Here is a 24,504-nt window from a genome sequence, read left to right as displayed (position 1 = left end):
CACAATTTAGATTAATTACAGTCAATTAGGTAATTTTACCATGGCATGGATATCACTCTCTGTTATGTGTGTTTACTCTGCAATTACCAAGAGACCTTGAGCAAATGAGGTGTGTGTCTCTGGGGACTTCTTTTAGCATTAACCCAAATTTCAGATGACAATAGAAGATAGGAATTACTTTTGCGAGTTTCTTTTTCAAAATGGATTAAAAAATTCAACAATGAGTCAACTGTGATTATGTCTGTACTTGACTAGGGCTGTAAACACCAGACCCACTTGGCTATCCTGTGAGGTATGGGAAGGTCCCTTTTCTCCCATCTGAGATAGTATTTGGGTCTCATGACTGAGATGTACAAATGAAAGATACTAAAAGTTTCTGTTCTTAAAGTAATATGCATTTGGATTTTATGTATAATTTTTCCTTCTGTGCCCACTTCATTTTTTTTTTTAAGAAAAAATACTAAATTTCAGCTTTCCCATTTAGAATCAAAGGAAAATCCATGTGAGTACAAGTGTTTGTGTGACAAGTATTGTCATCTCTTTGGCCTCATCTCATCTGTAAAATAAATGTTAGAAAAAGAGCAGTTTTCTGTTTTTATTTTTAGCAGTGGAACCCTTTTCTCAAATGAAACTGTACACAGAACCTCAGAGAAATAGGACTGCTTGGATTTAAGTGGGGAGCCCATGTTCAGCTAGTACTTGGTCTCAGCTCTCCCCTCTGGGGCTCATTCTCGCCCTCTCCTGGTTGTCCTGGAATTGACAACTACTGGGTTAGTCCTTCAGGCTCTGTATGTAGGGTAGTGGTTCTCAGAAAATCACCTAGAGTTGCTGTGAAAATAATAGTTATTTGCAAGTAGAGACTTCAATTATTTAGGCCAGTGCTGTTCAGATGGTCTTCAGACTCGTCCATGAGGAGATAAGCATAAAATTGAGAGTAAGTGTTTAGAAATGTTTACAGCAATTCAACATTGCTATGATATCCAAGCACATGATCAGTGGACTTAGCTTGCTGAACAGGATATGGACCAAAAGTATTAGTCCATAATAGATTGGAAATTAAAAAAAAAAAAACAACTTCATAGCTTGAAAAGCACTGTTCATGAATGTTATCTTATATGGAACTCCCGTTTCCCTCCTAAAGACTGAATAAGTGAGGTAATTCTTGAGTGTATTCACGATAATTATAACCTTACAAACGCTAATCAAATGATTTGATTTATAAGGAAACTTTATGAGAGTTTTTTTTAACTAAAAGAATAATGACACAGGTTTTGTTTTTTGTTTTTTTTTTTAGTAATTATTTTATCCACTGTTAAAGAAACAAATCACAAAATCTGGTAAAAAATACCTGAGCCACTCTTTACAGATTGTGACACAAATATTTTTTGAGTTCTTATACTGTGCTTACACTGTGCCATGCACTGTTCCAAGTGCTGTTCTATGTCCTGGAGATATATTTGTGGATAAAACAGACATAATCTCTGCCCACACGGGGCGTGTGATCTAGTGCAAAGAAACCAATAAGTGGGCAAGAGAATTTCTGACATTGATGAGCTCCAGAAGGAAGTAAAACAGGGTGATGTGGTAAGTATGAATGTGTGGGGGTAGATATATTGTGCAGATTCATCAGAGAAGCCCTCACTGAGGAGGGGACATCTGAGCTGAGACCTGAATGACACAAAGGAGCCAGCCTGAGAAGATGAGAGGGGGACAGCAAGTGCCAAGTGCCAAGGCTTTCAGGTAAGAATGAGGTTGGCATGTTCATGGGCCAGGGAGAAAACCAGCATGGCTAAAGGGGAGTGAGCAAGAGGGATGGGATAGAAGAGCTCAGAGAGGTAAAAGTCATGGTTAGAAGCCAAGTGCAGTAGGAGCCACAGGAAGGTTGTAAGTCACTTCCATGGCATGAGTGGCATGATCTGATTCACATTTTAAATTAACCCCTTGGGATCCTGTGGATATAGAGGAGCAAGGGTGGACGCAGAGAGACCAATGAGGAGGTGGTGGCACTCGTCCGGCAAGAGAAGATGGCAGCTCAGAGTAGAGCAATAGCCGTGGGAGTGGAGATGAGGGAAAGCTGACTGGTTTTGTTGGTGGCTTGAAGGTGGGAGGTAAAGGAAAGTGAGGAATTAAGAACGGCCCCTGAACTTTTTGTCTAGAATAGCTGGGTGGTGCCAGTGACTGAGATAGGGAGCACCAGGGGAATTTGGTACTGGGGGTGGAGGTCAAGAGTTTTGTTTGGGGTATTTTTAATTGGGGATGCCCATTAGACATCCAGCTGGTGGCTGTGAATTCAGGAGGTCAGGATGGAGTTAGGGCTGAGCATATAAATTTGCAATTATGAATGATACATAAAGCCATGGGACTACAAGAGATTTCTCAGGGAGAAGGAGCAGATAGAGAAGAGATGTGGGCCAAAGACCAAGCTAGCTGCTAGGTGATGAGGTCATGCTAACATTTTAGAGGTCAAGCAAAGGAGGAGGGAAATCCGACTCAGTAGTTGAGAGCTACTGCAGTGGGCTCTGCTCAGTGGTATCCACAGCAAAGATTCTTGTACCCTCATCACCCACGGCTCCTCCACTGGAGTGGGTGATCAGAATGGATGACATGGGCATTCCACCCAGAGCTTCTCCCATCCCTTATGTTTGTGCGTCCTGGGTGTTGGCTTCAATGTTCTTTTGCTTCTAACAGCCAGTTCCTGTGTCTCTTTTTTGGAGGACTCCCCCCAAGCTACTGGAGTCTCCTTGCCCCCAGACAGGAGTGTCGCGGGGGTTGTGACTTCCCTCGGTGGCTCTTTAACCAGTGACTGAAGGCCACAGGAGCACAAAAGCCCAAGCTCCCTTCCCTTAGCTTTAGACAGCTCTGGGACATAATCCACACTCCAGAGCTCCCCTTGGAATCAGTCTGAAGCTATTGCCTAGAGAGCTCTTGCCTTAGGTAGCACTCTTGCTTGACGCCTCTGGGGAACTCTTCCTCAATAAGTTGTCTGCCTCTGGGCACCTTGACTTAAGATATGAACTGCCCTCCTCCTCCCGCCCCCATTTTGGATTATAACCATTGGTATAGTGTAATCATTTTTGTTATTTTAAAATGGGATTAGATTAAATATTTTAAAACGTTCCCAAATTCTCAAAGTTATTTTCAGAATAGTTTCCATATTAACAGCCATCAAGTGGAAAGGATTTTGTTTTTTAGCCTAAAGGCAATTGTCTGTTTCTACTGATTCTGGTGAATTTGTTTACTGGTTAATTAAGTGAAATGTTTCCAGGGAGTTATCTATTTTCACTCTTCCAGCTCACAGAGTAGATGCTAATTTGAAACTGATCAAACTATTAAATGATTATTTCCTGTTCACACGACAGGTCGATAAAATTAGGGAGATTAAACAGGGGAATAAGACAGTGTTTAGCAGAGTTCGATTGTGACAGATGTGATCTCCTTCTAGCAGAAGAAGCCTGTGCTTTTCCACACATTTTTATGTGTGGCTTTCATTTCTGACTTCTAAGACGGTCTGTAGCTATGGTTTGAGCAGGAATTTGAAGCCAACAGGCCAGTGTGTCTATGTGGAATTTTCCTTCTGTCCTTGAGGGAAAAGTAAAATTACATTCAATTTATTTTGACTGGATTTCTATTTATTTTAGAACTTTTGCAGCGTTTTAATATCTATACATAAAAACCACTTGGATCTTTTGCTTTTAAAAAATTATTTGCAGATTTTTCCTCTCTCCTATCCTTCCTCCCTCCCTCTTTCCCTTCCTTCTTATTTCTTTCTTTCAGAGTAAAGCAGATGCTAAATCAAATCTCTACCTGAATATTTCACAGAACATATTTTAAAGTTCCTAAGTGGGTTTTTCTTTGCTTGTGGTGGAATTGAATACCTGTGACAGCCTCTTTTACCTTTAGCAGTTTTCAGTCTGAGATTGGACATGGTAGAAGTTCCATAAATATTTGTTGAATGAATGAGTCCGTGGTGTTATGCCATAGGCACAATCCAAAAATATTAATATTGTGCTTTTCTTTGTGTGCATCTGTGTTAAGAGCCTTGGTCCCCAGCTCTTAATTCCAGCTCAACTCTTTTCACAAATATGACAACTATATTGGGAAAATCATTTTTAAATCCTTAGATAAACTGTCTTTGTACATTTCACAAAATTAAATTTTACTGGATTCTGTCAGGTGAAACGCCCATTGGCACATTCCTTTTGCCTCTAAATACCTCTGGAACACTTGGATTTTGACTATTGATTTCACAATACATTGACGCATAAAATAAAAAGACAATAATGCATACTTTTCCATGCCTGAAAAACACACTGAAGGCAAGCTGTGGCATTGAAGCACAGTTGGAAAATTTTATATCCAATTAAATTAAACCAATAGTATATTTCATTTTGTATTTGCTATGTAATTGAATGTATGGGTATCTTCAACTTTCTTTTTGTTTCTATTCTGGATATTAAAACAATTGAATCAGACATTGATTAAGGAAAAAAAGGCAAACAAATAAATTGTTTTCTGTCCATGGGTGAACTCATACTTATCTTTTGAGTGGGAGTGGGAAACAGTATTAAAATTTATACTAGGAAGGGTGACCATGATGTCTAGAAAGCTTAATTCAGAAGATTGAAATGCCTATTGGGTTGTATTCCCAGGCTGGCCAGCCTCACTGTTCAGATTGTTAAAAAACAAAATTCAACTGAGTAAATTTTAAAGATCTTGTTGGCTTTATTCAGTGATTCATGAATCCAGCAGCATCCAGTCTAGCAGATAGAAGGAGGTCTGAGGAGCTGTACAAAATGAAAGACTTTTATAGACAGAGAGGAGCAGGAACAAGGAAGTTAAACTAGGCAAAAAGGGGATTGGTTATTACAAGGTTACTGTCAACCTACATAAGGAGGTAAACTGAAACACACTCCCAGTACTGGAAATTGAGTTTATTTGGGAATAGAGGAATTGCAATTTATGAAACTCATGCTGCAGCAAGCTACGGGCGAGTTCTTTGAGGTTTGGGTATTTATGGGCAAAGAGTGCAAAGAGGGGGAAGTCTGGCCAGAGTCCAAGCAGTAAGTTCATTGGCTTAAGGACGGGGAGAGACACTTGACGGATGTTCATTGCTCAGCGAATAAGTCTCCGTCTTCTGTAAATTAGGCAATTATGGGAAATCAGTCTTTTAGTTCTTAAGTTCTGTTTTTCTAAGGGTGCATGGATGAGATTCTCCATTTCGTGTCCTCTGGTTCCATTTTAGTTTGAAATCCTTTCACATTACTTTCCCTAAAGGGGATGGCAGGGATTTATCAGGCAGATTACCTAATTAATGCTGATCAGGCAATTTCTGGTTGGCTGGTTTAAGTCTCTATTTCTGGGAGAGTCAAAACTGTAATTAAGTTAAGTTTGGTGACCTGGGGCTTGGCCTAAGTGACTCCATTTCGGGCCTGTTGTCTTGTTTTTAACAGAATGGTTGAGTAAGTTCAGAGGCTATGCAAGACTGACCCAATTCTTGCAGAAGAGCTTATGACTGGAGTTGACTGCCGTGGGGATTCAGGAGGCAGCTCAAAAATTTTAGGAGTTCAGGAAATCCAATGACATTGTGTGTTGCCCTCTACTTTGTAAAGCTTATTTGTGAGTGTGTGGGACTTTCTCTGGGCCTCTTAGGGGCATGATCTATGATGAGGGAGGAACACTGTCAACTAGCAGCATGTAGTTAACGATACTTGTGGAGAAAGACAAATAGGATGTCATAAAGGCATCAGTTGGGCTTTAGGTATTTGCTTATACATATATATTTTGGAAACCCAAAATGAGGGCACTTTCCCTGAAATGCATAATACTTGGAGCAATGGGGTCAGAATATTTAAAATCAAGGATGACTCAGAAAATATAGGCTCATGGGCTACTATAATTATAAACTATGGCCTAAATGTATCCAAAGGCCTTTAAATGGTAAATACTAAATTGTAATCATCTTAACATTTTTATTATTTTATTAGAAATCAATGTTAGTTTTTGCACACTTAAATAGATGTTATAAGTGAATTTTGCCTGTATTATTGGAGAATATTTTGGAGCACACAATCCAACTAAAGCTTTTCCCTCCGGTTTACTTTGAAAGGAATGCGATGTTAATTCTGGGGCATTGATGTTTTACAATGCCTGATCAAGACAAAAAGGTGAAGACCACAGAAAAATCGACTGATAAAAACCAGCAAGGAATCACCACCAGGTAACCCCATACTGAGTCTTTGTTAATTATTAACTCAGGCAGTGGCCAGCAACCAGATTTAATGGCTTTTTGAGAAATAGAGTAGACCCTTGACAACTACTACTCTGAGTTACAGTGTTTATTGAAATATTTGATCATTTTTAGAGTTCAAAAGGAAATGTTTAGTGTGTATACATTTCAGTCTATAATAGCAGGCCTCCAAGTGGCGATGCCGTCAGTGGGTAACATACCTAGTCCACCTGGAGTCTTCTGTTGGTTGACATTGTATTATTCTTTCTCCTAGGGACTATTCAGATCTAAAAAGACTTCGGTGCCTTTTGAATGTTCAATCAAGCAAACAACAGGTAGTGTTTTCAAAGGATATGCATGCATTAATAAAAGAAAATCGCATGTTTCCAAAGGACTCCATTTAACGTCTTTATGAACGATATGTCTACTTTTCTTTGTTCTTTCTCATGTTTTGTCTTTCTTCATCCAGCTGTTTCTCTCATACCTGGTCATGTTCTGCCAAGACATGGCATCAACAGCCTTTTCGTTCTTCTCCTGTTGTGCCTGGGCCCTGCTTTATCCTATGCTTATTGCCATGTGTCCTACTAGCACAGCTCTTCAGTCTAGAAACAGCGTACTCTTCTATTGAATGCCCCATGTTCAACTCTTCAGAGCTTTAGGGAAATTGATCATTCAAAAACACTCTTTATCACATTTCCTTTCTTCTCCACTCCATCCGTCTTCGTGTTGCCCACTTGCTATAGTACCTTGCTGTAAATTGCATCTCACCGAGAAGAGGGGAAAGGACTTAGGTTTGGCTATTTTTATAATAGCATTTTTATATTTTTATTAGACAAAGAATGGTACCTGTGCTTGAATTTATCTCTAAACATTTCTTTTTGGTTTTGCTTCTATAAGACTTTGGAGAGTCATGAGATTAGAGACCATCCATGGAGATTTGGGAAACAACACAGCAATGCTAGTAATAATAATAATAGCAGATACTTATTTAGCACTATCAGCTAGTAAATGGTGGGGATGGGACTTGAACTCTGGTGTCATGGCTCCCAACTCTACTATGCTATACTTGTTTAAGTAAATTTAAGAGCTCCTGTGGTGGTAATTCAGCCCTGATGGCCTTTGTTCTATTAACCAAACTTACCAGGGAACTACAGCATTTTTATCTATTTATTTATTTATAGTGGAGAATGGTGTTCTAATGATTTGTTGGCATATAAAGGCTAAATAATGATAGTTGATATTTAGGAAACCTTACTATGTGCTTGGTGCTTCACCTGCGTTACTGTTCAATAACCACAACTCCCACTTTGATATATTGGGAAATTGAGGCACAGAGAAGTTAAGTGACTTTCCCAAGACCATACAGACAGCTAATGGTGGAATACAGATCTGAACCTAAACACTCCATCTTTGCAAAGCATGCCTTTAGCCACTGAGATATCTTCTAAATAACTTGGGACGTTAAATTACAGTTCAAATGATAGTTGAATGAACATTGATTTGGAGTAAACATGGCCTTAAATATCTTTTCTCCTATTAGTTCCTTCTTTTTGTTATTAATGCTACTACCTCCCAGGAACTGTTTTCTTCTCATCCATTCATTTCAGCAGTCATGCTCACGCTTTGTCTGTCTCCACACTGCTTAAATAATCTTCCTGGCTCGCTGCTCACAAACCTTCATGAATGATTGGCCCAAATCAAGTCCATTCTTTCTTAGTAAGGTAAGCAAGGTGACTCAGCATACACTTTCGGTTGTAGTTCCCATTCTTTCTCACTATACATCCTAAGATGTAACCATAATGTCCAAGACTTCTACCTTTTGCTTTTACTATTACTTTCTCCCAAATTTGTCCTTCTCCCAAATTTCTTGCGTGTAAAATCTTACGTACTTTCAAGATCCAAATCTAATGACACTCCTTCCACAAGAAAGCTTTCCTTTTTCTTTCATTCTAGAAGTGAACTGCCTCTTCTCAAAGCACCTTCTTTCACTGTTGTGGCATTATTTTCTTCTTTGTTTTGGAAACACTTGTCTACATGTCTAATTTCCTGACAAGATTCTCTATTTCCCAATGCCAGCACCTTTGACTTTTGCCTCTAGTTCACTCTGCATCCTCTGTTCAGTGAGTTCTTGGTCGATTTTTGCCAAAGTGAATCGTGACTTAAGAATTAGGTCACCACATGAGTGTGTATAACCCCCTGGCCAGGGTAAAAGAAACACCAATGGTGGTTTTTTTGGCTCTAATTTTCCAACTTTGAAGCTCATGCTGACTAGACCTATTGTGTTCCCTTTCAACACCACTTTCTTATTAACATCTGGTAAGCTTAATTAAAGTGAGTTTAATAGTCCCCCCTTCCCCTTAACCAATTTTAGAATTTGTAATCTGTTGTCTGATAAATTCGCATGGCATATCTTTTTGTAAAATATTTCAGAGGTACAAAAATGCATATCTGTAATTCTTGAATTATTCAGAAAGTAGATGGTTCTAAGAAAAAATGAAATAACTGTCCTCAATTATATGAAGGTCCTGAGGTTCACAGAATTCATTCCTAATTCTGTTTATAAAACTTTCATGCATTTGTAATTTTGAAATAATAAATGTTATTCTGAACATCCTATTCTCCTTTCTGTAAAATAGTATGGAGACACTTATGGGAGAATAAAGATATTGGAATGAATACATCAAGAATTTATTTATACCTTGCTTGTTTTAGAAAGAATGTAAGGAGGCTTATAAAGATATATAAAGTATGAAGGGTTATCATGAATTAAAACCAGGGCCAAAGAAGCAAGAAAAACAAGAGTTCCAAACAAAGTGGAGTCAGAGACAGGCAGAAATGCCCATCAAAATGTGCAAAGGGGCCACACATTTGGCTCTGAGATTTTTAGCAGTCAATTTGGAAAGGGAAACCTGGGCTTAAGGTCCACTCACCTGAATTTCTGTTCTAAGAAGACCTGGTCTGTTATTTGCAAATAGGCCAAGACGGCCAATTAACCGGGTTGCGGAGGAATTGACTTTGTGGGTTTAGGCAAAGAATTGCAAAGAACTGAATGTCCTAAATCTGAATCTCTAATGAGCCAAGCCATTTCCCTCATTGTTTCGTTGTGTTCCTGTGTTCTACTTTCGCTTGTCCTCACTGTTTGCTCTGTGTGTCTCTGACTATCTTGCTTCACCACATTAGAGCCTGCTGTTCTGTAGGACAGTCCCACAGTCTGACAGAAGTGCGCACAGAGGCACACTGAGGCAGAGGGGCCCCTCCTTCATCACAAACAGGGTTAGAATAATCATAGCCCAGTGAAACCAAATAATTCAAGAAAAAGAATTGCCCTAGGGTTGTTGAAGCAAAGTAAAATTACAAAGTTGGTTGGAAATTTCATCAGAGGTTTCCACAAATCTTGAAATAATCTGACTAGAGCTGGAATTCAATTTTTTTTCCTACATTTAAAGCCACAGGGGGCTGAGAAATTGGTTTGCAATAAAAAAAAAAAAAAAAAGATGGAAGAAAGAAGAAAATTTAATTCACTACAGGCCTATTCATTGCCTTGAAATAACAGAGGTTTTGATAGATGCTGTGAAAAGAAAAAGTATGAGGCATGGTTCTTGTGTTCTGAGGACTAGCATAGAAAAGATAGTTATGGTATATGGCAAGTCAAGATGTGAATCCTGGATGAATTGGACAGACAGTGGGTATATGGATTTGAGGAAGAGGAGGAGGTCACTTTTAGCCTGAAAGACAGGGAAGGAGATGGTTCTTGAAAAATGGGCTGGTTTTCCATCAGTGGAATTGATGGGTAAGGCATTCTGGGTGAAGTGAGTAAAATAATCAGATATCTAAAGGAAAGAAAATAACAAACATTTAAGAAAAATGGTGACTAGACATTTCTATTGGAAATAGTGATAAATAAAGCAAGAAGAAATTGTGCAGTGTCTTAAGGCCCATTTACACATTTTGTATTTGATCCCCTAAGCAACAGGGAATGTTGAAATTTTCAAGCAAAGTGACATGATCAAATGTTTAGGAAGGCCCTTTGCTTCAGTCTCCAGTCTCTTTCCTTTCCACTCATACTATTTAAGCTGCTCAGGTACCTTCCAGGCTCTAGAGCACACATAGTTTTTCTCTGCCTTCCAGTCTGTGTAAAAAATCTGCCTGGAATATTCTAGAATGCTCCTAGCATCCTGGTCCAAGGCCCACCCTATCTCTCCTTTCCTTTCTACCCCAGCAAACCCTTGTTCACTAATTTTACAGCATGTTCTCATGCTAGTTTAACTTCTCCCCCACCCCCACGGGGCTGTAAACTCCTTGGAGGCAGAGACCATGGCCGTCCCACTTACTATATAGCCAGTGTCTCACATGTCTGGCAAATGATGTGTCTGCAACAAACGTGCTGAATGGATAAACTCACCTCGAGGTGGTGAACCAGAAGAATCAGTTTAGCAAAGAGACTGGGGATAAGGTGAGCATTCATTCAACAGCTTCACATTTGAACACCTACTGTGTGCCAGGCTCTGTGAGAGGTGCTAAGGACACAAAGATAGAGAGATGTGATGCTGCCCTCAGGGTGGCCAAATTCATGGAGGAAAGGCTGATATGTAAACTAGATGTTGTACTAGACTGTGATAAGTGCTGTAAGAGAGATTCGCATGGTAATGCCACCAGGGAGGGAGGGAACAGCTTGACCCGGGAAGGCTTGGGCAGGTGCTCACCAGGGGGCTGTCAGAACTGAGTCCTAAAACTCAGGTGATCAGATTATAGCCCTCAGCACGTGCCCAGGCATGGGGTGGGTAAACGCTACCGTGGTTTCTGGGAAGGGTGACCAGTTTAATGCAGCCAGAACTTGGGGTAGATTTTTATTCACTCTACGTTTTTTGTTTATTCATTCATTCATTTATATCACATGGACTTGTGGATTCTTGTTTTATTCTCTAGTGGATTTGTTCTCAAATGCTGCACAGGAAATCATTCCAAAACTTAGTGATTTAAAACAACAATGATCATTTATTGTCTGTCACCCATTATGTGGGGTCATGAATTCAGAGACTCTTGCCTAGATGGTTCTGGCTCAGGTCTCTGATAGGGTTGCAGTCAGTGTCACCTAGGCTATGGTCTTGTCAACATCACCTGGGACTGGAGGATCCATTTCCAAGATGGCTCCTTCACATGGATGGCAAGTTGGTGCTGTTTTTTGGTGGGAGACCTCTCCACAGGGTTGTTTATCCTCACGGCATGGGTCTGAGGAGTACCCCCAGAACTACTCACCCTACGTGTTTAAAGAAACAATTGAGTCTTTTCCAGCATTGTGAAAGGAGATGATGCTGGACTAGAAGACAGAGACAGAACACAGAGAGACAGATTTTCATTTCAGTATGAAGAAAACCTGGGCTAGAGTAGAACTCTGAGAAGTAAATGGGCTGACTCAGGATGGTGTTTCTCATCATTAGAGATACGGAAATAGATGTTGGAGGACTGAGAATGTTGGAGAGGGAGGGAGATTGCCTGGATTGGAATCCCAGCTCTGCCCCTTGCAAGTTATGTGACCTAACTCACTTAGCTCTCTGTGCCTCGTTTTCTCATCTATCAAATGGTAATTACCAAATAGGTTTGCTATGAGGATTAAATAGATTTAATACCTGCAAAGATCTTAGAACAGTTCCTGGTATGTGGTAAGCTATCTATGATGGTGGTGATGATGGTGATGGTGATGATGATGGTTGATGGTTGGATCCTATGCCTTTTGAGGAAGTTTTTAAATCTGGGAGTGTATAAATCCATCACTTGTAGGAAAGGACACACTTTAAAATTATCCATGTGAATTTGTGTTATGCTATATTTATAATGTCTGAAATTTCAGATTTTGGGTTGCTCAAAATAATCTGTCAGATGTAGTGTACCTTAACAGAACTAATGGCTTAATATGGCAGGACTCTGTAAGGGGGCTGCTCACCTGGCTCTGCCACTCTGGACAGCCTGATTCTGCTATACTAGGTTGTGAGTCTTGTCAGACAAATTTTACTGGACCTTCTTATGTGGTAGATTATGAAGGATGCACAGAGAATCTAAGGTGTTGGGAAGGCAAGAGAAAAGGCTCTGGGTTTTGAACTGGGTTCTGACTCACCTTGCTTTTTGTCTGAAGAGGGTTGGTTGCTTCCAAGTTCCTACTATTAAGTTCCTGGTCTTTGTAACTATAGATTGCCAAGTCGGTCTTGTCCACTGGGTCTCCATGAGTTGATTCCCAATACCGGCTACCTGCTCTGCTGGTAAAAGGAATGGCTACAAGCTCTGAAGCTTTCCACCCCTCTACCTTGAGTGGACCAGGCTTGTTTTCTCTGTGCTGGCTACCTTCTCTCTTGTGCTCAGTATTCTGGGAGTTGTGGTAATGGAAAGGGGGTTTGAAACCCATTGGGCCTGGAAAACCCACCTCGTATTTGCTGTATCATGACATTTCCTGTGTAACACAGGAAAATTTGCTTATTGCTGTGACTTCGTGTCCAATATCCTTTGAGTTATCACATCCAGAAATCATCTAATCATCTAAACAAATTTTGTTTATTTAACAAATTCATCTATACCATGAGAATAATTATGAAGATTAAAAGAATATTTATAAAGCACTTAGAACTATGCCTGGCACATAGCAAGTGCTTTATAAATAATAACTCATTTAGTTTTCATAATGCTCTGAGCTACATAGTACTACTATTATTATTATTATTTCCATTTTAATAGTATGGAAACTGATGCATGGTAACTTCCAAGATCATGCAGCTGCCTAATGGCAGATTTAAACCAGGGCATCTGGCCTAGAGTTTCTCTCTTAACCCCTAAGCACTACTGCCTCAAGTGCCCACGGCTTATTGTTCTGTGGTGGCTGTGGATTGACCCACTGAACTGAGACAGACAGGTAGTTTTATAGGATGGAGATTTATTATTAATATTTTGAGAATTCAGCTGTGGCTGGTATATGATGAAAGATTTTGGGAGAGTTTTGGCTAGCAATTAAACAATGTCCTTATTATAATGGGTCTCTCTATGAGCTGACTGCCTTATGGGGAGTCAGACATGTTCTCTTTGGGTAAGGAAATGATGGCTTTATGCAGATTTCTATCAAATACTTTGATGGAATAGGACGACAAGTACCGCAGATTGTAGTTTTATTTGATAATTATAATGTATAAAATGGAATGATTTACTGAAAAGTGAATCCTTTATTTTGTTATATTGTGTTCTCCTTACTGCATCTGTAATAATTTAGCTAATTATAGAACATCCCTCATTTGTACTTTGGAAAGAATAGGATATTTGTTTGCACTATGCTCAGCTTTACTGTGGTACGAGAAATAATTCTTAGGGTTATCCTAATTATAGGTAAATAGTGGTAAGTGAAACTATTTGAATATTGATGACAATTTATTATATAAATAGTTACGAGTTCATATTGTAAATGGGGACATACTCAAGTTGTTGTAGTTAATTTAACCAAATTTTTACTTTTATTATGGTGAATTCTATAATATATTTTTGTGACTTTTATAAATATGATTGAGTAATCAGGGTGTTTAGACTGATTAAAAGTGATAGGATCTTCTTTACCTTTATATCCCTAATGTCTGGCAAGCAGTGTGTACGATTGGTATATGTTGAAGAATAAATGAATGAATGGAATGAATGAATGATGACCCATTCTCAGTTTGGGGCTCCACTGCATATCCACAAAAGTCACGCATACCAGAGTGTTCTAGCTGAATCCGGAAACTCTCTATCGTGGTTGCATATTTGAATCCCCTGAGAAGCTTCAAAAACTCCTAATGCCCAGGCCTCACCCAGACCTATATGCCCAGCATTGTTCAAGGTGTGGGGAATACAGCATTGAACAGAAACAGGCAAGTTCCTGCTCATGTCGACCTGACATTATAATCAAGGGAGACTGAAAATACATAAATAATTGTAAGATATGACAGGTGGTGTTACAAGCTATGAAGAAAAAGAAAGCAGTTTAAGGTAGAGAGAGTAAATGTTTGTCAAAGATGTCTAAATCTTGGAAAACCCCTTCATTTGACATAGCTATCATGTTAATTGTTGGCTTGGGAAAAAACTCATCCCTTTCATCCCACCTCCCTGAGCCCCACCTTTGTTACTTTCTTTATCCTGTGCTGAATTGTTACCCTCATGTCCTCTGTGCTTCTATTTCTGTAGCTTCCAGCCATTAACTTTGATAGTGCCCAAAATAGCATGACGAAGTCTGAGCCCGCCATCAAGGCGAGTGGACACAAAGTTCGAGGTCAGTGGCACGAGTCCACAGAAGCTGTTGAACTTGAAAATTTTAGGTAAGAAATCCAGTATCTCCCTTGTCTTCAGCAACCTATTCCAGTTAGCTCAAAGCTTTATTTAAGTTTGTCATGGGAGCTAAAATGTAAAACCCATTCCAAAATTCACTATGAGGATTCTTAATTTAGTAACTTTAGCTAGTGCTTAAACCAGTCTCAGAAATAGTGTGTCAATAACAGACTTAAAGCCTATAGGTGAAACCGACCTGGGAGTTTCAGGACACCTTGCTGACATACACTTGGCGTTTGCTCCACGAGGAAGTGGTTCTAGGTTGTTGACCTGGCTAGGCTGATTCCAAGCTTTGTCTTCAGCTTTTGGTCTGTCCATATCTTGCCAACAATGAGGAGGCATAAAAGAAGCTGTTGCTGTGAACAGATGTGGTGGCTAAAGACTGTTGTTGTCAAAACAACCAAGGTTTTCAGTTGAAGAAGTCACATCTCACCCTTAACATTGAAAGTGTCAGCCCATGTTTATCTTTCCTGTCACTGTACAAACCTTCTAGAAGCGCCACATTCTCATGGGCCACTCTCTTTCTGGGCTCTGGTTCTCTTAGTTTTACAGTGTGCTAAGGTCATTTGGCACTAAGTGCCATGTAAATAACGAATGGCATGAAATATCAATATGAATATTCTAGAACAATGTTTCCCTGTCGTTTTATGACAGTGAATCTAATAGTCCACAAAAGTCACATGATGTTACATGAGTTCATATTTTTAAAATATGTTTTTAGTGAGGAATACTAAATTCTTTAAAAAGTGTTACATATTCAGTCTACCAGTGTCTACGTACTAAGAAACCATTACAGCCCTCACCTAGGTAGGTTAGGGGCACACTGGCCAATGACATATGAAAGACTGCAAAGACAGAACGGTGCAAAAGGCAATATAAGGCCTCAGAACTTGCCTTTGAGGTGGTGTGTTCATGTAATTCCAGCTTATTTGGCCTAGATCTTAAAATTGGACTATTTTAATTTGCATGAAAATATTGTATCATATGTTCTGTAGCAATGTGACCCTTTTATGCATTATCTCTTATCCTCTCCCAGTTTTAAAGTGAAATGTTTTGGGGTATTTTTAACTTCTTTGCTGGGCTGTCAGAAAAAAGAAGCTGGAATATCTTGAGACTTTGTTAAACACACACACACAACATATGAACAATCAGCAACCACAAAAATTCTCACAGTTGAAGGAGTGTAGACTGGGTTTAATAAATCCTTATTATCTACAGGGAAATATGTATGATAACCACTGGTGTTAATAGCCATAGCGGCCAATGAGGTCATGGGTGGGTGGAAAGGTGAAGGGAGGGAATCCTTCTCTGCCGATTGCACAGATATCTAAAAAATGTATTTCAATCATTCATTCTCTCCATATACCCTTTTCTTCCTCTGACTAATTGTAGCTATTAAGTGTATACAGGGAGTAATTTAGTTAATGTTAAATGAAATATATATAGGCTTGAATGTAATCTTTATTACTAACTTTATAATTGAATACAAGAATTTCTAGTTCTTGTTTTAACAATTGATACTTGCCTTTAGTAATATATTAAATTCTAAGAATCCTTCAATATTTTCATGAATACACGTCATCTTTCTCTGCGTTGGTAACTTTGAGGTAGCCTAAATAATTTTTATTACAAAATCCTTTTCTGTTTGTTTCATCTCAGTATAAACTACAAGAATGAGAGAAATTTCAGCAAACATCCCCAGCATAAACTATTTCAGGAGATCTTTACAGCCTTGGTGAAAAATAGACTCATATGCAGGTAAGATTGTCCCAGGAAAGACAAACAGACGTTTACCCAAGAATGGCCTATTTTATATATCTCATCCCTTGCATATGGTTTGATGCGGCTTACAGGATTGAGCACAACATACTTAAAGGATGAAACAGAGCAAAAGCCGTTTAGAAGGAGGTGAATTAATAGGCATTGCAGATGATCTAATTAAAATCACTCTGGTTAGGTACTGAATTTAGCTAAATTTCATGACAGGTAAGGTAAAACGAGAAAATACCCAAGTTACACTGTTTTCCTTATTTGGAGGTTGGATACTCAGGAGGAGTTTATTGCCTGGGTTCTTATGAAGAAGACCTTGGGTAACACCATGGCCAACATCCTCATGGTACACTTTTGCAGTCGGTACAAGGACTGATTAAATGGGCTGCCCCAGCCTGGACTTTGGGGAAAGGACTAGTGTGTGACATCTAGTCACAGCCCAATGACAATGTTTCTTCTCAGGACCAAATCAGAAGTGCTTTCCTTTGTCTTAACACAAGTGCAGTGTTGGGACTGTAGAGAAGGATTAGTTAGCAAGTCCTCTAGATTCTCTCTCACAAATATCAGGCGTTTTCAGTGAGCCATTGACTGGTACCAGATTGCAGTCGGTATTGAGTTTTCTATCCATTCGGGTCTGCTTGAAGTGAGAGCTGGCTATGCTGCTGCTAGATATGAAGGAGGCTCCCAATATTCTGTCATGTTAGGACCTGGCCTTCTGCTTTTCCCAGGAGGCCCAGACTCTCTCCCAAGTGCTGGCTGAAAAGACGCCTGTGAAGAACCTTGACTCTTCTCCATCGCTTTGGGACTTTATTGAAATAGCTGATTGAGATATCTGAATGGGAAAAAAATTACTCATATTCTGGAAAATAGGAGAAATATTAATGATTTAATGTCTTGACTGAAATAAAACTCTGACTTGGTCCAGTGCAATAGCTGAGTTTAAGTAGAACAGCATCCTGATGGGTCCTCCATGATGAATCAGCCACTAAATACACACCTAAGTGGTGGCCTAATGATTCCATCTTTTGGATGGGGTTATTTAGTATTGTGTATTTAAGTATTGGACGGTGACTACCAAATATATTGGTTTAGTTTAAAGAAATCCAGGATTGGGACTGCATCTGTCATGCCTTTATACTTGGTTTAAGCAGAGGATTGTCAGACTGATTCAGATGACACAAGAAGCCTAGAATCTTTCCCACGGTTAGGTAATTGGGTCCCTGCTCAGTTCTTGACAATATACTCAAAGATTATTGAAAGACTAATGAACACTGCAAAGGACCTGAAGTTGTCCTGGACTGTTTGCTTTATGACCTTGAACAGAGTAGAACAATGGTTAGTAGCAGTATAATTATGCCTGAAATGGTATTAGGAAATGAAGTTCTTTAATTTGAAGACAGCTATCATGGATTCTTCAAGGGATGCCCAATATGCCATTTGTCTTGTCAGTACTTTGGAGAAGGCAGAAGATTGCCTATATTAAAGATGTGAGAGGCCTCACTGTGTCTGCACTCTAAAGGCACTAGATGAGGCAATTGTTAGGGAAAATAATTGGGCAAGGGTTGGCATCCAACAGTTGAAAAAGATCTTAACAATTCTGAATTCAAGAGATCTCTTGTCAGGACCTTTTCAAATTCTTAATGATTAATGAGGCATCTTAGGTTGGATGGAGTTACTGGCTTGCAACATGAGCAGTCCCTGGAAATCTTCAAACTAGGAAGAGATGATTGTACATCTCTTTCATCTCTTTGCTTTCATAGTACGAGAAGGAATTTAGGAATGTTGAACATCAAGGGCATCCTTTTATGTCATCCTGTGGCTGCCGACAGATTGTTACGTTCAGTTCTATTCTAAAAGCAGGGTTGGGTAAAAGATAGCTTAAGTGTAAAGGTCTTCCATTATTACTCACCCCATATAACCTTGGTAAGCTGGCCAGAACTCCCTGTTTTCTCTTTTCCCTGTAACTTTAGGCTTATAGAAGAATAACATTTCAGGGCCTTTTCTGGTATGGTTTCCTAACTGCTTTCTTTGTGAAGATCAGATTCAATGTTAACTGGAAGGTTTGGATTAAGTTCAATAAACCAATTATTAAGCATCTACTATGTGCAAGGAAAAGAGGGAGCAAGTGGTGGAGAAGAAAGAGAGGGTGAAACTACAAAGATGAATAGGACATGTGGTCCCTTTCTTCCTAGGGACTCAGAGTATACTCTGGTCAGCAAAACAGTTACCCACTATCCCAATACAAGGGAAAATGTGGTGAATATAAACTATTTATATTAACACAACTGAGGGCTGGATGAGATTGGGGGGTGTGGACTTTGGTCTTTGGTCCAATTCTGGTTGTAGACAATATTGTGCATATTCAGGATGTTATGCCATTCAATTTTACCCTGAGAATATGGCTGATTGGGAATTTAGTGTCATCTGTGAAGTATGAGCACTTCCAACTCCTCTCTCAATTTATGCCCAATTGATGTTGTTCTTGTTGTTTTTCTCCTATTTCACTCTCCTCAAATGGATTCTTCCCCTAAGCCACAGTTCTGGATACCTCCTTTCTGGGTTCTTTTCTTAAGATTGACCTGTGATTACTCCTTTGTTCTCAGAAATAAAATTGCCAGGTAGCATCTGAAATGAGACAGGACTTAATCCAGAGTCAGATAAGGTAACACTACAAATGCCTCATGGTATATCTCAAAGGGCAAATGAAAGTATCATCTCAGAACCTGAGGTTACTCCTGGTCACACATGGTAATGAGTCTTGAGGTGTGGCGGGGTATGGAAGAAAATTTTGAGCTTCCAACATTTTTTTCTGCCTTAACATCATTTGTCTACAGTACAGTCTGCTGTTAGAAAATAAATCCACCCCTTTTCCATCTCATCTGCCTGTCCAGGCAAGTACAAAGAATGCTTAGTATCCAAGACTAGGCTGTTATGAGGTTTTATAGGACAGTAAAAGTTGTCACAAAATTGACATATTTCCTAATTAACTAACCAGTTATAAAATTGACCTCTACTCAAGTATCTCTTCTGTGTGTCTGTTCCTCTGAGTTCCCTCTTTGTTGGTCCATTCCCTGCTGATTGCCAGATAATGTGAAGATTATATAATACAATGCAAATATAACATAATCTACTTGTGAAATGAACTTGTGAATCTGACTAAAGATGTAGAATTTCATGAAGTTACTGAGAATATCGTGCTGAACTGGTAGAAACTGACAGAGGACACACTGGCAGAATCAGACCACTTGACAATTGAAGAAAAGAGTATTAACAAGGAAGATGACAAGATGGGATTTCAAAAAAGCATGTTTTGAGTAACAAAGACCTTTAGGAAAAATTGATGAATCTTTCTAATATTTTTGTAAAAATGAACGTCTAGGTGCTGCAGAATTCAAAAGTGAATTCAAGGATGTTGGATCATGTTATGTGATTTTGTCAGAAAGAGTGCCAAAAATATCAGCAGAATTCATTTTGCTTTGTTCTAGTCATCAGGGCAGAGATGCAATTTTAACTTAAGTTTTGTTAAATGTAAGATAAAATTTATCTCAGTTTCATGTTTTATCTTTTAAGATAATGTTTTAATTAAACTTTGTCCCTTGCTATTTAATATGAAATTTGGTGTTATAGTCAAGTGGGTTCACTTAATTGGCCTCTTCCTGATACTATTATCCTAGAATTGCCAAGACATCCCCTCTTGCCCCGCTTGTAACTTTTGTAGAGGTGAGTTATGTCCCAGGTTCTCTAATTTCAGTTAAAACAGAACTATCTGATCCATTTAGCATGACCTTTTTTGTCCAAAAATGCATTCACTTTTCTGATAAGAACACGTTAGTATCCTTATTATTTTACATCCCATTTTGTGAAATATCTGCTGCAAATTTGAAATATTTTGGAAATGAGTCTGCAGGAAGTCTAGATTGGGAAGATATTTACACTCTACACAAGAACTCAAGAACTACTTGAGTTAGGGGAAAACATCTGGCCAAAACCATCACAGTCTTGTTAGAAATGCTATTAAAAGTGTTCTAGGACCTTCACAGAAACCTCCAACCAGGAGGACCTACATGGTCATTTGTTTACCAATCAAACCTTGCTGTCTGTGTCCATGCTAGGGCCTAGGTCATGATGTAAGTGACTCTTCTTTTGAGCGTTACCTGATCTTCAGCATTGGCTGTCCAGACCCTGTCACCTCCCGGTGGTGGACCAGAAGGACCAGAAGTTAGGATGCAGTGACAATCTCTTCAATGTCTGGATTAAGTCCTTAAAATATTCAAAGTTGATGGAGAGATGCTTTTTTCTGTGATTTCATCTCATCAGGTAGCAGAGAGGTCAATAGGGGCCTGTGAAGGCTTCTTCCTTGCCTAGGAAAAGAGAGGCCTGCTCACCTTGGTAAAGTCTGTCAGATAGTTCAAACCTCCCTAAAGAGGTCTTCAAGTCAGCCACACAGATTGGATAGACATAAAGGTTCATTAAGGTGCAAAAGATCTTAGCTTTGGGTCTTTAGATACTTAAAAATCTTCTAATGGCCAGGGTAAAACCTCAGTTCCTTAGCTGGTTCACAAAGTCCTTTGAGATCTTGTTCCTCCTTGGCCTCATCACTTGCTCCTGCCCAGTGCATCATTTGGGGTCACCAAGGTCAGAGTGAAACCCTTGTTGTTCCTTGGAAAGTTGTTTTCTCTCTCACCTCTAAGCCTCGGGCCATGCTCATCCTCTCCTGAAGCCTGCTGCCCCACCTCTTTGCCTTTCTGGTTGTTCTGACCCCTCAACATGCCCTGGCCCTCCTCTCCCATCTTGTGGCCCTGGGCCTGTGTCCTTCCCCAAGACACTGAGCTCCTAGAAAACAGCGCTTGTGTCTTTTATCCCCAACTCAAGCTATTGACACTGGTTTTATTGGCGAGCATGGAGGCTGAGAGTCTTCATAAAGAATTTTTTTTGCATTAAATTATTTTGATGACTGTAAAAAATTTGAAAAATACGGAAAATTATAAAAAATGAAAATTTACCCTTTATACCATTCTTAGAAATAGCTACATTAACTCTTGCTATATTTCCTTCCAATCTTTTTTTAAATTCTATGCTTTTTTTCTGCACTTATGTGACAGATTTTTATGTACATACAAAACTATATTCTGCTTTTATCCAGAGTAGAATTTTTAAAAGAGCTGGATCATTGGTTGAGAATCCTTCAGGATCTTGTCTTTTTGTCTCCTTTTTGCTCCAAGTTTTACAACCTTAAATGTAGAAAGGAAGAAATAAAGTGTCAAGAACTAGGCTCTCATGTAATCCTCAAACAAATAATGATCCCTCTTCTTCTTATCACCTAACTTGGAGCAAATATCTACCTCTTACATTTTTATTTCTCCTGAAATGTTTTTTAGAGTTTATTCCAAACTTAAAATGCGTATACACACACACTTGTATATATGGAAAAGTCATCATCCAATTATAGAGGTGGAATGGACCATGAAGAAAAAATCCAGCCCATCCTCATTTGATAGATGTGGTAGCTGAGAGGACAAGCCCAATATTCTGAGGCGAAGTGTTGACTGGTACTCTTTTCTCATATGCATAGCTGATTCCCTGGTTCTTTATTACAATTAAAGTATATTCAAAATTTGTTTTCAGTTTTGCACCACAGAAAAGTATCACTTCAGTAATCATCTTCTCTCTTTTCTACTATTTACTATTGCTTCTTACGAAACTCATTCACTTGGATGTCTAACAGACATGAAATTAAAATGTTCCCCCCCTTCCAGGAAAGGACTGTTTATTCGTTGATTACATGTAACCAGCAGAACCAGTTTTAAACCTGGCCAAATCAATAAATCACTGCTTCCCATCAGTACATGAGCTTCTGAGAGCCAGGCAATAAGCGACAGACACGTTCCAGGAACCATGTTTCCATGGCTAAAATCAACCAATCCCCAAACATTCCCACTTATGAAAGTCCACCCATCCCTGAACTCTTCTGTGAACTTTGCTCTGAGAGACCGTGCCTTATAAGTACAGCTCTCTCTTTCTGTAAATTCATCTTTTGTCTCTCATATTGATTGATGGACTTTTTCTTCTTTGGGCATCTCAAAGTTAACATGCCTAAAACAGGACTTTTGATTTTTCTCATTCAACTTTCCCTCCTCTCAGCTTTAGTCTTCCCCATCTGTTAACCTATTCCAAGCTGCCATCATCTCTTGCTTGGACCATTGCAGTTGGCTAACTAGGTTCCATCCTTTGATCCTTGGCTCCCTACACTATTCTCAACACCGCATCCAGAAGAACCCTTTCAAAATCTCTGTCAGATTATGTTAGTCCTCTACTGAAAGCCTTTCAGTGACTTTCCAAAATATAAAGTCCAAAGTCCCTATTCCTATTCTACAAAGCCCTATAGATCTGGTTCCTGCCATCTCTCTGACTTCTACTCCTATCCCTCTATCTTTGCTCACTCTGCTCTGTGAACATAAGTGCATGGTTTTGTCCTTTTCTGTGCCCCTGGGTGTGTAACAGTGCCTGGCTTCTAGTTGGTAATAAGTAAATATTTGAAAGCATTCTACCTCTGAAACTTCCATCAACTTTGTAGAAGAAACATGTAGAAGACAGTCCTTTCTGCTCAATCTCTCTCTGACTTTAGAGATCATCATGATCCATTGGATGGACTTCTGATTGGGTGTCTATTTTGGGCTAGGTTTAGTGGGAGACAGAGGAAGAACAAAGAACCGTTAAGAATAGTGGAACAAGTCAATAAAGGTTCCCTGATTATTCATTTATAATTAATTTCTTCACACGAATTCTTATTTATTTTAAGTTTTCTGTGTCTATTTTGGTGTGAATTTTACTTTTTCCACTGTCCAAAAAAATAGGGTTCTGTCTTATGAATTTGAGGTAATATTTATTTTGAAACAGGCTTGAATTGCCCCGCTTTTAAATTTTGAGTCAAAGGTGGCAGTTCTTTTGTTGTTGCTTTGTGTGTTAATGAAAATAGTACTACAACATGAAAAGGGCAAGCTAAATAACACCCTACAATGAAGATGTTGCTGCTTCTGACTAAGAGACAAAAGGAAGCGTGTTACAAATGGGGGTCTAGGTTGTAACCTCTGGCATTTGTATCAGCCCCTGGATTCAGTTAACCCCAGGTCATTTGACTCTCTCATTTATCTTACTTGCAGCTTTATTCAATATTCAATACCACAGCTTCGTGATGGATTTTTACACGGAGCTCTCACATCACATGTTGGTTTCCTTCACGGTGCAAGAAAGTGAAAGCCCAACTGTCCTTTCTCTTTTCAAATACCGCGTCTCTGGTGGTACCATTTATCCCCCTCTTTTTATATTGATAGCAGAAAGTGGCCTCTGATGCCGACAGTCATGGCAGGTGGTCTTGGACAAAGGCCGTGGGAGCCGGTCACGCTGCCATGTATTAATAATCCTGTGAAAGCAGTGGCAGAAGTTCAGTCACAAGAGGGGATAATATTTGCCCGCTCATGAATCCGACACCATGTGCCTGCTATATTGGGACATATCCTCTGGGGAAACACTATCTTTGCAGACCGACAAGTTTTTCAGAGCTGCATCAAAGGACCCCCTTGCCACTCTGCTAAATACTCCTTTCCCATAGTAAACATATTTGGAGAGTCACTTTCCCTTCAGTCGTCCCTCCTACAGTACCTGGGTGAAGGGGAGGGACAGCAGGAGCACTGGCCGGGGAGCCAGGCACCCAGCTCTGTTACTTGTGCGCAGCCTTGGGCCGGTCACTCAGTGTCTTCAGGCTGCGGTGGCTGACTCAGTAAAACGAAGACACCTGTCTTTATAGTCTGTCACTATTCTTCTCTGTAATTCTCTGGTTGTACTAAGTTGTGTGTTTCCTAGTCTCCCAGCTCTTGGCAAACAGAGATACATATCGTCTTACAGAACACGCCATTCCCCTTGAATACCAGAGCTCCATCCGATGTGCCGCGTCCTTGTAGGGGGTTAATGGCTGGGAGCCAAGGAGGGAACAACTGCTTCTTCAGAGGTCAATGCTCAGAGAGGAGAAGCCAGAGGACGCAGACACCAGGAATTCTATTTACATTAACAACAGCAGAGGCCAGAATTACGTAGAAATATTAATAGCTTTGGGCTTCAGTTCCAAAATTGCAAAACAAAAAATGCCGTTTGCTTGGAAGAGAACTTTCAACTCTGAGACT

The 24,504-nt window shown here is 39.5% G+C and overlaps 1 protein-coding gene across 7 annotated transcripts in view; it reads left to right on the top strand.

Annotated features, from left to right (window-relative positions):
- NEK10 (NIMA related kinase 10) overlaps window positions 1-24,504 on the top strand; it is a 225,098-nt gene that overhangs the window by 10,119 nt on the left and 190,475 nt on the right. For 3 of the 7 annotated variants that reach the window (XM_087430638.1, XM_087430637.1, XM_087430634.1), the window contains exons 2-5: window positions 6,107-6,217; window positions 6,501-6,561; window positions 14,417-14,547; window positions 16,217-16,315. In XM_087430638.1, coding sequence (XP_087286764.1) covers window positions 6,144-6,217; window positions 6,501-6,561; window positions 14,417-14,547; window positions 16,217-16,315 — 365 coding nt within the window. In that variant the 5' untranslated portion in view covers window positions 6,107-6,143. Of the gene's footprint in view, window positions 1-1,608; window positions 1,741-6,106; window positions 6,218-6,500; window positions 6,562-14,416; window positions 14,548-16,216; window positions 16,316-24,504 lie in introns of those variants that run through there. The other 4 variants (XM_087430635.1, XM_087430642.1, XM_087430639.1 and 1 more) reach the window with 3 other exon arrangements.

This window comes from Ceratotherium simum, chromosome 5, assembly GCF_057802395.1.
Source record: "Ceratotherium simum simum isolate JZ-2026a chromosome 5, ASM5780239v1, whole genome shotgun sequence".
In the NCBI taxonomy this organism is placed as follows: domain Eukaryota; kingdom Metazoa; phylum Chordata; class Mammalia; order Perissodactyla; family Rhinocerotidae; genus Ceratotherium; species Ceratotherium simum.
Note: the sequence above shows the minus strand (reverse complement) of the source record. Positions and strands in the feature narration are given on the sequence as shown.